Source organism: Narcine bancroftii, chromosome 10, assembly GCF_036971445.1.
Source record: "Narcine bancroftii isolate sNarBan1 chromosome 10, sNarBan1.hap1, whole genome shotgun sequence".
Lineage (NCBI taxonomy): Eukaryota > Metazoa > Chordata > Chondrichthyes > Torpediniformes > Narcinidae > Narcine > Narcine bancroftii.
The window spans coordinates 54,956,903-54,971,216 of record NC_091478.1 but is presented as its reverse complement, the minus strand read 5'-3'; the positions used below and the strand labels follow the sequence as shown (position 1 = coordinate 54,971,216).

At 42.3% G+C, this 14,314-nt stretch overlaps 1 protein-coding gene across 2 annotated transcripts in view; it reads right to left on the bottom strand.

The window, feature by feature from the left end:
• Positions 1 to 1,868: 1,868 nt before the first annotated feature.
• Positions 1,869 to 14,314, bottom strand: part of got2a (glutamic-oxaloacetic transaminase 2a, mitochondrial) — a 43,346-nt gene continuing 30,900 nt past the window's right edge. For both annotated transcript variants that reach the window (XM_069900945.1, XM_069900946.1), the window contains exons 8-10: positions 9,062 to 9,227; positions 4,745 to 4,895; positions 1,869 to 3,029 (exon numbers count right to left, since the gene is read on the bottom strand). In XM_069900945.1, coding sequence (XP_069757046.1) covers positions 2,907 to 3,029; positions 4,745 to 4,895; positions 9,062 to 9,227 — 440 coding nt within the window. In that variant the 3' untranslated portion in view covers positions 1,869 to 2,906. The remainder of the gene's footprint in view (positions 3,030 to 4,744; positions 4,896 to 9,061; positions 9,228 to 14,314) is intronic.

Below are 14,314 nucleotides of genomic sequence, written 5' to 3'. Positions count from 1 at the left end.
AGAAAAAGAATCTCAGGATTGTACATGAACTCATGTATGTTAAATCTGAAATGTGTTCCCTCTTGCTCCATTGAATGGAGGGCTTTTGTGAAATCAAGAAGCCATGAGTGGTGAGGCAGTCGCCTGTAGTTCTCCTGGTAGCGTTGTGAAGGTCTTGACCATTGTGCCTCCATGGACAGAATCCACACTGCAATTGGTGGAGGGGGGGGGGAAACAGCCCTGCAGCCATCTAAATAGGAGGGAAGGACATGCTAGCAGCATTCAGTTGACACATGACAACTGAACCCATAAATAACGTGGCATTTGAGCTGCCTCAGCTTCCTGCTCAATCAAATGGGTTTCACTGGCCCACAGATGTTGGCAGAGCTGCCTCATTACAAAATGGAGTCTTTATCAAAATGTGCCTTTTTCATTCTGATTCTTCAAAGAACTAAACTGTGACTTAATGGCAGTGTGGATTGTGCAGGGTCATGTGGTCTCTCTGGGTGGAGCCTGGTTAGGGTCACTTCACCTACCAATCAAGGGCTAGATCTGCCCACAGGTGAGGCTGTTGCACAGTTGGTCCTGGCAGGGTAACACATTGTACATGCAGTCTCAGCTCCTCTCGCTCTGTTTGCTGCTGCCTTCAAACTGTCCCTGAATTCCATATAGCACAGGAGTCCGTGCCACCCAATTTACCACCTGGTATGTTTTGTAGTGTAGAAGAATGAGGGGAGATTTGATAGAGGTATTTAAAATTATGAGGGGGATAGACAGAGTAAATGTAGATAGGCTTTTTCCACTGTGTAGGTGAGAATCAAACCAGAGGACCTGGGTTAAGGGTGAAAAGAGAAATATTTAGGGGAACATAAGGGGTAACTTCTTCACACAGAGAGTGGAGGGAGTGTGGATCGAGCTGCCAGCTGAAGTGGTGAATGCAGGATCAATTTTAACATTTAAGAATTTGGACAGGTACATGGATGGGAGGGGTATGGAGGGCTATGGACTGGGTGCAGGTCAGTGGGACTAGGCAAAGAAAATGGTTTGGCACAGACTAGAAAGGCCAATGGGCCTGTTTCTGTGCTGTCATTGTTCTATGGTTTTATGGAGAAGACATGGGGAGAACATACAAACTCCTTACAGTCAGTGCGGGATTCAAACCCCAGTCCCAATCAATTGCTGGTGCTGTAAAGACGCTGTGCTAACGCTACAGCAACCATGCTGCCCTTGGGAGCTGTAATTAATTTACTGATTATTTGTGTGCTGTGCCTGCTAGAAGTAGAGACCCGATGTGTAGTTATTTGTGTATTAATGCTGTGTGTTTATTAGTTGTGACCATTACTGAACTCCAGGCTGCAAGCCACAGGCAGCTCCAAAGGCCGAGCCCGAGCAGCGGGCGATACTGGATATCAGGTTCATGTGTATGTACTCATTTAGTTATGCAGTATACCATGCCTGTGGGTAGCAGTTGCTGAGGAATTTAAACCCTCATTTATCAGTATACCATGCCTTCAGGTGGTGGGTAGTGAAGAAGTTAAACCCTCATTTCTTGCTATACCGTGCCTGTGGGTGGTGGGTGCTTAAGAATTTAAACCCTTATTTCTCGGTATACCGTGCCTGTGGGTGGTGGGTGCTTAAGAATTTAAACCCTTATTTCTCGGTATACTGTGCCTGTGGGTGGTGGATGCTGAAGAAGTTAAATCCCCGTTTCTTGGCATACCGTGCCTGTGTGCTATGTATGTTGGTCTGTCAGAGTGTGCCCTTTTTGAACCTGTCAAACCTATTCTGAACACAACAGTAATATCCTGATTTCTACTGCCAACACCAGAAACAAGAGTTGGACAGAATTCAGACTATTTATGAAGAATACAACACACATGGGAACATAATTATTAAACAGTTGCTCTTTCAGCAGGATTTATTAACCTAAGATTGTGTTTACCGTCATGTAACTTCGACACTTTGATCAGGCTCTTGGACTATTCACATGTGCTGTCCTTTGGAAACTCTCAATCAAACATTTTCAAAAGCAATGGTAAGCACGACATTTAGGTCAAACTCACCCCAATTGAACACACAAGAAACCCTTCTACTGCGAAATAGGCTGAGGGACTATTTCAAACAAAGTCATAACACAGCATGATTACAAAGCATTTATGGGACAATAACTGGCCATAATATTCAACTGAGTTTTGAAAGGTGTCATCAGTTTGACAAATATGTAGCTAAGCCAGGGGGGGCCAACCTTTTAACTTAAACATACTATTTTGGCTCATGAGTACATACCAAGAGGTGTAGGTTAATTGGGTGGCATGAACTCACTGGCTAAAATAAGTTTAAATTAAAAATGAAAAGGTTAGCCACCCACTGAGCTAAGCCGTCATGCTTATGGATAAAATGAGCTTTTCACACTGATTACATCTACATTTTCTGCTGAAAAAGTTGAAGGAAAGCCACACCCAATGTTGTTAGCAGATACCCGCAACATGTGTGTGCGACAGTGGTAAGAGCAGGGCAAATGAACACCAGTGGCTGAGTAATTTTCTGAAGGCTAAAGCAAACTAAATGTTCAAAAGATAAAAACAGGACACCCTCTGAAAATTGCCAGCGGCTTGGTGTAGCAAAATAGCACAGGGAGTCTTGGAACAGTTTCTGCTATACAAACTTGTACCTTCAAGCAAGGGCAAGGAGACAAAACTCTTCTCAGCACTATGAGCTCACAAGACTTCTTTTTCTCTCCCTCATCTGCCCGGATATTTCAACAATTAACATCCTCCACACAACAAAGTACGGTCACCCCATACCGCCACAGACTCTGTACAAGTTACCTGGTTTCTTGCTGTGGTTGAAAGAGGAGTTACTTCTCCTCACCCGTGCCCTTTCCACAACCCCCCCCCCCCCCATGACTTCCCTCTTTTATGGATACTTTATTTGGAGACTTTATGGATGCCGTGTGCTAGGTAATTGACATTGGAAGAGGTTACTCCGGCAATGGAGATGCGTCCATCCTTTGTCATGTAAATAGAAAATTCCTTCGTCAGACACTCCACCTGCAGTCAAAATAGAAAGTAAAACTAAGTTCCATTGACCTATCACAAGGTAGTAAAATGTAACTACATTATTTCACTCCACCAAAGTGCTAGAGGAACTCAGCATCTATGGAAAATGATGGGCAGTCAATGTTTCCAGCCTTAGCCCTTCATTGAGAATGCCCGAAGGGCTCGGGCCCAAAATGTCAACTGCCTATTGCTTTCCAAGGATGCTGCGTGACCTGCAGATTTCCTCCAGTACTTTTGTGTACATATTGTTCTCATTCTCCAGCTTCTCCTTATATATCCCATTATTTTGCTCCTTGTGGCAGAGTTTAATGCTATACACCAGGAACTAATGATTTGGGGTTCCCAAAAAGGAGTACCTCAAATTCCTCTTTTTCCTCTGAGGAACTAAGTTTAGATTTAAATTTAAAAATAAAATTTCTACGGTTTGAATTTCAAGTCTCACCAATCAGTTGACTGTTAAATAGTTATTAAAAAATGGTTCAGCAAACAATAAAATACTATATTTTGAATTTTGGTACAATGGATTGCTATATATTCATGTTCACATTTGTCAAAACTGTGGCACATGGTGCAAGGGGAAGAAGGGAGCGGTTTGCATGGGATTCTGTTAAAGGGGGAGAGTGCTGTGGTTTTGGAGAGGAATGGATGGTCAGAGGCTCCAGTTTCAAATCAATTATAAAATCAGCATTTAATAACGATAAAAAATTACCGGTCTATTTTAAAACCCTGATTGATCCTTAAGTACTCTTCAAAGGTAAAGTCCTTGTCACCTCTAGCCAGTACAGTTAAGAATTAGCTCAGATCCCACAGAACCATTTAATTGCAAAGATGTAATTAGGGCCAATGAGCATTATATCCTGGGTACAAAATCAAGTAACATGGTAATTGCATAATAAATAGAAAAGTGTTCAATTTAACCCCCACTGTGTGCCAGAGACTTCGCAGATAGATTGAAATCTTGGGACAACATATATTAAGAATGATAATGCAATGCTCCATCATTTACCTTGTGTTACCAGTTCTCTTCCTGGTAGGAGAAATATTTAAATGTCCTTTTCTCAGCTCCATTAATAGGATGCATCTGCCCTGATCCCCAGCTTCAGGGTGTTAGGAACCATAGAACATTACAGCATAGTACAGGCCTTTTGGCCTACAATGTTGTGCTGGCCTAGGTTAACCTTTTTCGCAACAATCAAATCCTTCCAAACCACTTGTAACCCTTTATTTTTCTTACATCCATATGCCTATCTAAGTGTCTTTTGAATCTCCTTATTGTACCAGCCTCCACCACCACCTCCCCCAGCAATCCATTCCCAGCACCCACCACTCTGTGTAAAAATAAACGCTCTGACACCTCCCCTGAACTTTCCTTCACTCACCTTAAACAGGCGCCCCAGGAAAAAGGTGCTGGTTGTGCACCCTATCTAATCTTCTCATAATCCTACACACCTCTATTAAGTTGTCTCTCACCCATCGTCACACCAAAGGGGAAACCCCAAGCTCTGCCAACCTTGCTTCATCTGACACATTCTCTGATCCACGCAACATCCTGGAGAAACCTTTGCTTTTCCATCTTAATTTAACTTGCAGCTCATTTAATCTCTGAGTGTCTGATTGAGTGGGCTCTGTGTCGTGATCTTGTTCGCCCTCCCTCCTCCCATTTTCCACACATTACTCCTCGGAATGAACTGCTCTTTTGGAATTACCTGCTCTGGTTTGAGTCCTGTGAAGCAAAACATTCCAATCTGGTCAGTGATGTGCTGCCAGTTGTGGATTGAGCCTTCTTTCTTCAAGTTAGAGACCAGTTGCTCTCTCATGCTGATGATACGGTTTGCCATTCCTTTCACCTCCTCTAGCCTAAGGCAGGGGCAAAGTAATAATAAAAATGGACTTTGGTCAGAAGCTTTATCTTCACTGCAGAACAAACACGTTCAAGACAGAATATCCCATTTCAGCCATAACCATAAAAAGCAAGCAAGCCATGGACTATAGTATGGGCTTGATGTAGGGGGCAGGTTTCCCATCTGGATTAATACCACACCTCTAGCCCCAGTCGCACATCTAGGCCAATTATTGGAATGCCATTGCTTTCCAAGCATACTATTCTGTTACTCAGTCTGACAGACTACATCACAGCTTTGATACAAACATACAAAAGAGCTGTGGTCTGGAGAGTTACTATTGTCACATCGATGGAACACTTGTGCGCCAAAGCCCCAGTGATACTACTGTTAGAGGGAGACAACTGGAGTTGTACTGGAAAGACACTGTGGAAGTGGAGACCGAGCAGGGGTGGCCCAACATTTTTGGTTGTGGGCCACATACAGAAAAATATTAAGGAGTCATGGGCCAAACAACATTAAGCCCGGCAGTTTTCAACCAGTTACACTGCAAGAAAAACAGTGTTTTTAGACTAGAAAACACCTGTAGCATAGAAAATTAATTTTCTATTAAACTATATGACACCACTGAAAAGTTTAACTGTTGACATTACAGCAGTTTATTGATGCACTCATATTATACTGGGGATTTCTATATCTGTTGCTCTTACATTTAATTTGAATACAATAAAACTCTTTAGTGGTTGTTCAAAATGGCAGTAGCATCTTGTGTCAACCTAAGTGCAATGTACATCCAGTGCAATTTATTGTTAAAGATGGTTCTTATGGGCCACTTAAAAATGGGCAACGGGCCACAGTTTGGCCACCCTTGTGCAAGAATATCAGATCTCCAGCCCAGGGTCAGCTTCATCATCTATCCATCAGAAGTGGGATATTCACTGAAGTTTGGTTCCATTTGCACCTCTCCACATACAACAATGTCCATGACATACAGCAAAACGGCAACGTTTAATCTCTGGCTGTTCCATGAAGTATTTGCACCATATTGTTTACCATCTCCTATGAGAAAATCTAACACCTACCCCTTCCCTTGAAATTTCACAATTAACGAGCCAGACCAGAAATCCCACCTTTCAAGCTTGCAGAATATCTGCAGCTCATTTGTGTACACAACAGATCAAACTGTGGGTCAGTGATGCTAATCTTTTTATCAGCAACAGTAATTTGCAAAAATGAGTGATTTCTGGCCTGTGGTAATACAGCTATAACCACACACATTTCTTGAAACCAAGAGATAGTCGCTAATAATTCAAGTTTATCATCTGACTGTAACAGCTTTTCTCCGGACCACAGTGCACCCACAATACACTGCACATAGTAATTACATACATAAACATCAATATGAACTACCAGTAAATAAAATAGATAGTCCTCGACTTCTGACCTATGTAAGTTATGTTCACCCACACATACGACCAAAATTTCCCCACCTCTCTTTCCCCATACAAGTACATACTTTGTATTAAAAGTACTGTGGGGAACGGGGACCTCGGGCTGCAGGGGCAAAACGGGGTCCTCGGGGTCGCAATTCCGGCAGCAGCCTGAGGTCCCCGTTTCCCCCCCTGCAGCCCGAGATCCTCGTTTCCCCCCTGCAGGCCGAGGTCCCCGTTCCCTGATTTATGACCAACCCAAGTTAAAGCCAATCCTTCAGCCCCCATTATGGTCGGAAGTCGGGGACCACCTACAAGTATTTTGGAACAATTTATCCAGTTTCATTTATAGAGACCCAAGGTTACAGGATACTATTCAATCTCTCAGTCTGCGGGATGACGCTATTTCCCAACCTGCAGCCCTGTTTTGATGGTAGTGAGTCAAAGATACTATGTGCTGGATGGAAAGGGTCCTCAATAATTCTTTAAGCCTAATTTACACAACTCTCCTGGTGAATGTTATTAAAAGTGGAAATGGAGATCCCAGTGATCTTCTCGGTCACTTTAACAATCCTCTGTATTGGCTTCTGGTCCAATGCTTTGCAGCTACCATATCACATTATGAATAAACCAGTCAGAGCACTCCCAATTGTGCTCCTATAAAACAAGCTGCCAAGATGGGGCTCGATAGCCTTGCCCTCCTCGACCTTCTTACGAAGTGGAGGCGCTGCTATGCCTTCCTGACTAATGAGAAGGTGTGGTGTGTCCAGGATATGCACAGCAAGGAACTTTGTGCTCCCCATGACAGAGCCATTGATTTATAAAGGAGAATGGTCAACATTCATCCTCCTGAAGTCCACAATCATCTTCTTTGTCTTGTCCACATTGAGACTTGGGCTGTTGCTTTTGCACCCTTTTATGAGCCTCCCAACCTCTTCTCTGTAAGCCAACCATCTCTCCAGTTGAGAACTAGCTCCTGTCCTTACTCAGTAGTCAACCACTGAGTGGTCATTGGCAAGGGTGGGCTGGAGGAAGGCACACTGTGCTCACCTCCCCAGCTAAGATGGGCAGGATGCAGAATCAACACTGCGTCTAAGCTGGCAGATCTCGCCAATAGACTTCACTCTCAGGATGGGCTGACACCAGTCCTCTGTCATCCGCTACATTTCCTCTGAGCTGGGCTTGCATGGGTTGCTTCATCCTATCCTTTCTTCTTCCCTCCTGCCATTACTATCATCCTTTACTGGAAGGAGTATCCAGTACACGCTGTGTGTGGTGGTGGGAGAGGCAGAACCAAGCAATGAGATTCAGGAATGGGCCAGAATCTTCAGGACCCTCAATTTCCATACAATTACAATTCAGGTCCAGTCTTGACGCAGCTATGACAGGGAAAGTCTGGATGTCAACCTGTGCATTCTCAACATCCACTCATGACAATGGATAACGTGCAGGTGGAATGAAGCTGGTCAAAGAATAAATAATGGGATTGTGGTCACATTAGGATTATTGTCTTCATTCCTTATAGGTTGCAGGGCACTGTCAGCCCATATCATCTCACTGGAATAGTGCTTGATTTTCACCACCTCCCCCCACCTCCAAACCATTCGTCTGAGTAAGACACAGGAAAACATCTCCTCAGCCAGGGCTGGCAGAGAAACGTGGATCTCAAACACCAAACCTGTGCCTCATAGAACAGAGCAGCCCAGAAACAGGCCTTTTGGCCCTCTTGCCTGTGCCAAACCTGATACCCATGTTTCAGCAGTTAAACCAAGCTGTGTCAACACTGGGGAGTGTTGTTGAATGGCAAGCCTTTGAGGAACAGGTACGGAGACCCTGAAAGTGGCCACACAGGGAGACAGGGTGGTAAAGAAGACATATGGCACGCTTGCCTTCATTGGACGAGGTACTGAGAACAAGAGTTAGGATGTGTCATGGTTGTACAAAATGTTGGTTAGCCTGCACTTGGAATATGGTGCAGTTTTGGTCACAATGACGTAGGAAATATAGAACACAGAGAGATAAGGAGTTTATTACCTACAGCATCAAATAATGAGGGGAGATTTGATAGAGGCATACAAAATGATGAGGAGTAAATGCAAGCAAGTTTTTAACCACTGAGGTTAGGTGAGACAAGACAGAGGGCATCGGTTAAGGGTGAAATGGTTAAATGGGGGAACTTCATGCAGAGTGGTGGGAGTGTGAAACCAGCTGCCAGCTGAAGTGGTGAATACAGGCTTGGTTTTGACATTTAAAAAAAGATTGGATAGGTTCTTGGATGGAAGATGTGTGGAAGGAAATGGTTCAGGTGCAGGTCAATGGGACTAGGCAGACTAGATGGGCCAATTCTGTGCTGTCATGTTCTACAGCAAAGGGCCTTTGACCCACATGTTTGTGCTAAACACGATGCCCAAAATGAACGAAATCTCTTCTGCTTGCACATATTCCTCTTTTCTCTGCATTGAGCGGTGGTGCGGTTCGAATCTGATGCTGTCTGTAAGGAGTTTGTATGTTCTCCTCCTGTCTGCATGGTATTTCTCCAGGTGCTCCCGTTTCCTTCCACTTTTATCTTTATTGGGGGTGTAGATCAATTCGGTGTAATTGGGCAGCACAGGCTCATGGGCCAAAAGAGCTGGTTAACATGTTGTATGTCTAAATTTAAATAGTCATACATCCATCAGGAAGCCTCTTAAACACTTCTGTATTTGTCAGCAAGTTTTGATGCTGCAGGCAGACCATCTTTAGCTGCACTCACCATTCTTTTCTGAGTTCTGATGTGTTCATGATGGTGGCAGCAATGCGAGCTCCATTGATTGGCGGGTTGGAATACATGGGACGGATCAGAATCTTCAGCTGGGACTCTACCCGCTTCGCTTCATCAGGGTCACTGCAGATTACTGTGAATCCGCCAACGCGCTCACCTGGAGGTTCAAAGAAAGCCCATGGTGCTCTGTGGTTAAGCAATGACATCCAGAAGGCCATATTACCATTTATAACACAGAAACAGGCCAATTTGGTCCTACTAGTCCATGCCGAACATCTTCTCCCACCTAGTCCCACTGACCCGCATTTGGCCCATAACCCTCCACACCTCTCCAGCTCATATACCCATCCAACCTTTCCTTGAATATCAACATTGATCTTGCTTCTACCAACACTGCCGGAAGTTTATTCCATACCCCCACCATCTTCTGCGTGAAGAAGTTTCCCCTAAACTTTCCCCCTTTTACTCTCAATCCATGACCTCTTGTTGGAATCTCCCTCACTCTCAATGGAAAATACCCATCCACATTTTTTACTCTATCTGCCCCCCTTGTAATTTTGAATACCTCTATCAAATCATCCCTTCTATGCTCCAGGGAATAAAGTTCCAGCCTGCTCAACCTTTCCTTGTAACTCAAACCTTGAAACCCCAGCAACATTCTTGTAAATCTCCTCTGCACTCTCTCTCTATTCTGTTTACATTTTTCCTGTAATTCGGCAACCAAAACTGCACACAATATTCCAACTTTGGCCTCACCAATGCCTTATACTATTTCAACATAACATCCTAACTCCTGTATTCTATACAATCCAACATACTAAATTCCTTCTTCACCACCCTCTCTACGTGATTCAACTTTGAGAATTATGTACCACGACTCCCAAATCCCTTTGTTCCATTGCACTCCGCAATTGTCTACCATTTAACATGTATAACTTGTTTTGATTTGTCCTACCAAAACATAGCACCTCACATTTATCAGTATTAAACTTCATCTGCCATCTTTCAGCCCATTTTCTAACCGTCCTATATCACCCTGTAAGCTTTGATAATCTTCCTCACTGTCCACACACCGCCAACCTTTGTATCATCTGCAAATTTACTAATCCAATTTGCCACCCTATCATCTAGATCGCTAATATATATGACAAACAGCAGTAGACCCAATCCCGATCCAAGGCACTGCACTCGTCACCGGCCTCCAATTTAATAAAACAATTTTCCATCACTACTCTTTGGCATCTCCCATCCAAACATTGCTGAATCCATTTCACTACTTCATTAATACCTAATGCTTCCACCTTCCTTTCTTACCTCTTATGGGGAACCTTGTCAAAAGCCTTACTAACGTCCAAATAGACAACATCCACTGCCTTCCCCTCCATCCTTTTGAGTAACCTCCTCGAAAAACTCTTATAAGATTTGTTAGACATGATCTACCACGTACAAAACCATGTCGACTACTCCAAATCAATCCACATTTTTCCAAATATTTGTACCATCTCCAAGAACACTTTCCATTAATTTACCCACCACTGATGTCAAGCCTATAATATCAGGTTTACTTTTGGATCCTTTTTTGAACAGTGGAACAACATGAGTCACCCTCTAGTCCTCCGGCATTCCTCTCAATGCCCCCACTATTTGTTCACCAACCTCCCTCAGGAATATTTTGTCAGGACCTGGAGATTTATCTACCTTGATCTTTTCCAATATAGCCAATACTATCCATGAGCTCCCTACCATATTTCTTCACTTCATATAGCTCTATCTTTTCAGTTTACAGTATTGATCATATGCTTCAGAAACAACTAATTCCCTGTGGTTAAACTCTAATCTGCACAAGGTTCAACATTGCAGGGTATTTGACAAAACAGAGGTTTAAATGTGCCACTAGTGCCAAGCCAAGAACAGTGGGATTGATTAGCTGATATTTTTCCATCTTTGAGCTCTACAAGTGTTGATGCTAATTATGTTATTCAAACCTCTAATGCTGAACTTCTCCAGAGAATTTTTCCACTTTACTTTCTAGAGTTATCACTCACAGGAGAGGACCAATGCAGCTCAAGCACCCCATACCACAGTTTTATCATTGTTTCCATAGAACAGTATGCTGATACTTGCTATTGTGATGGAGGATAAATATTTGGGAGAATTTGGTAAAATTTAGAGTAGGTTACATACATACACACATTTTAAAACAGATCTTATTTGAAAAACTGAAGAATTCATATACAGTAACATTGCAGGATCTTTGGAGACTTTGATGCACATTTCACAAGTAGGTGCTAATTGAAATGATTTCATGAAATTAATAGACCATTGTTTGGAATTGGAAGACAGGTTGGATGGTTGGATAACTACAAGGCTTTGACCTTTCTGCAAAGTGCTCATAGAAAGGTCATTCCTGGGTTTTCTTTATCTAAGACCAAAGGGGAGAACTCGTGTGGTTTGCTGAAGGTGGGGGTTTTTTCAAGTGAGTTGGAGATGGGGGCGGGGGGAGAAGAGAAGACAAACCCTCTCAGCTGAAAGAGACTTAACAGTCACAGATTAAACAAGCCAGGAAGAGCTGGTTGGAAACAGAAAGTTCCAGAGCAGTGGATGGCTGGAAGTGCTATCTGTCTGATGTTTCTCTTGGAATAAGCAGAAAGGAACTCTGTGATAACCTGAAAGAAGTTGTGGAAATACTGGAACAACAAATCTCTCTCTGCAAACCCTACAAGAACCTTCCTGAGCAGTAAACATTTACCTTTCGAGCACCAAACCCTGGTGAACTTTATACATGTTAAATTCTGTGCACAGTATAAGAATTGCCTGCAACTAGAGAACTTGGAAGAAAGAGAAGTGAGATTGAACTGTGAACCAAAGAACTTTTCTTAAATTTACACATACATTACATACACGTGTTCTTAGAATTAGAAGGGGGTTAATTTGGGTTAGTTAATAGAGATAAGTTAAAGTTTGATTCTGTTTTCATGTTTAAAGATAATTAAAAACAACTTTTGTTTAAGTAAACACTTGTCTTGGTGAATGTCTATTGCTGCTGGGTTTTGGGGTCCTTTGGGCTTGTAATATTTTACCCATCTCTTTTCCTTTGGCTACAAAAGTCAACACGTGGGCTTTCACACATCTGCTTCAAGGGCAATGATTCAACTTCCAGTGGCCTACAGAAAGGATTGCTTTACAGTGAAGCAGCGTAGAATGACTGGGAACAAGAGCCCTGATCAAGTTTACCATTCTCTACCCAGACCACCTCAGAGTTTGGGTGACTGCTATTTTCTATCACTTTGGTTATATTCCAAAAGCATTTGGTCCCTTTAACCTTACCAGGAATGCCATGGAAAGTGTACGAATAGCACCACACAATATAGGTCTGCTAACTCCCCATGAAACAATTTTATCCTTAGACTTCATATTGTTCCAGCAAGGAAGGGCTTTGTTCTTCTTCTTCACCTGCCATAAGACTCTGGGCCACTTGACTGCAGGTCCAAACGCCGCCCCCCCCCCCCCCCCCACACCCCCCACCCCCACAGTAATTATTAATGGAGGCAAGATTATTGTAATGTAGGCCTCAGGTTTTAAAATTGGTATCTACTGGATCTGAAGCTACCAGCCCAGTTTTGATGAACATTGCCAGACAGATGGAAAACCTAGTTTTGCAAGTAAATCAGGGTTTTGCTGCTGTCAATTAACAAATTGTTGAAATGAAACAAAAAATGAATGATATATATGGTGAACTTTCAACAGTGAAATCTGATGTTTCGACAGTTAAAATGGATGTTAATAAATGTTTGAGGGCTGTTGATAATGTGCAAGACAAATTTAAGAAGCTTGAAGAAGCCTTTTTTGAATGTAAAGATCAGGTGGACCAATACAGGGAAAAAGTGGATCATATTGAAGATTCCTTTTACTGGTTGGGAGATTCAAAAGAGGGAATTGTTGAAGACAGATTCGTTGGAGAATCAGAGTCGTCATAATAAGAATGTTAGGCTTCCAGAAGATATTGAAGGATTAGAACCAGTAAAAAAAATTTTCAGAAATGGATTCCTGAGGTGTTAGTCTTTTCCAAATGGTTTGGAATTAGATAGAACACATTGGGCATTGTGGAGAAAACCTTTACCAGGTCAACCTCCGTGGGCAATTCTTATTTGCTGTTTACGTTATCAAGACCAAGAGATGATTTTGCATCTCGCTGTGCAAAATTCCCCCCAAAAAATCATGGCCCTTTAATGGTAAAGGGAAACAGGGTATTTGCTTCTGCTGATCTTCGTCAGGATATTATTTAGCAATGGAAAGAATTTAATTTAACTAAAATCAGTATTAGGAAAAAATAATACAAATTTGCCTTCCGATATCTGGCAATTTTGAAAGTGTTTTATGGGAATTACCAAGTTCAGTTTTTAAAAAATGATTATGGCCCTTTAACTTTTGCTAATTCCTTGACAAATAGGTCAATTCAAGAGGTGACAAACCAGCCATTGGTAAAGTTTCCACAAGCGAAAAATGGGAAAAGAGATGGAATCCTTGCAGTTGATTGAAATTGAGGACGACAATCAAGTGAATCGCATAGTGGAGGTAGCAGGTCGAACATGAACTATATGATTTGTTTCATTAGTGTTTGGTTCGGGGGAGGTGGACAACTCTGCAGCTTCCAAAGTCATCTGCCATTGGTCGCATTGGCCACACTCATACAACTGGGGGGGGGGGGGGGGGGGCGGGGGGAAGCACACATTTTGTTGTAGTTGCTTTTGGGAGGTTGTTTAATTTTTTTTGAGTTGGGCTTTTTGGGTGATTTTATTTTCCTCTGAGGGGTTTCCTTTTCCTTTGTTAATTTTAGAGGACATTTTAGGGGTGATTGAAGGATATGGCTAATTTAAATTTTGCAACTTTTAATGTTAATGGACAATAATCCAATTAAAAGGAAGCAAGTTTTATCTTGTATTAAGAAGATGAAGATTGATATTGCTTTTCTACAAGGAAGACATTTGAGTGAAAAGAACATCAGAAATTGAAATTGAAATTTTAACTATAAAACTTGAGGGATAGCTATTTTAATACATAAAAAGTTACCTTTTTCATTGGAGTCAGTTTTTGCATCAGCCGGTAGAGTATTGGTTATAAATTGTAAATTTTTTTCTGAAGCATGTACATTGATGAATGTTTATCCACCCAATGTGGACTATGAAGGGTTTGTGACTGAAACATTTTAAAATTTAAACCAGTTGCATGAGAAATTTTTAGTGG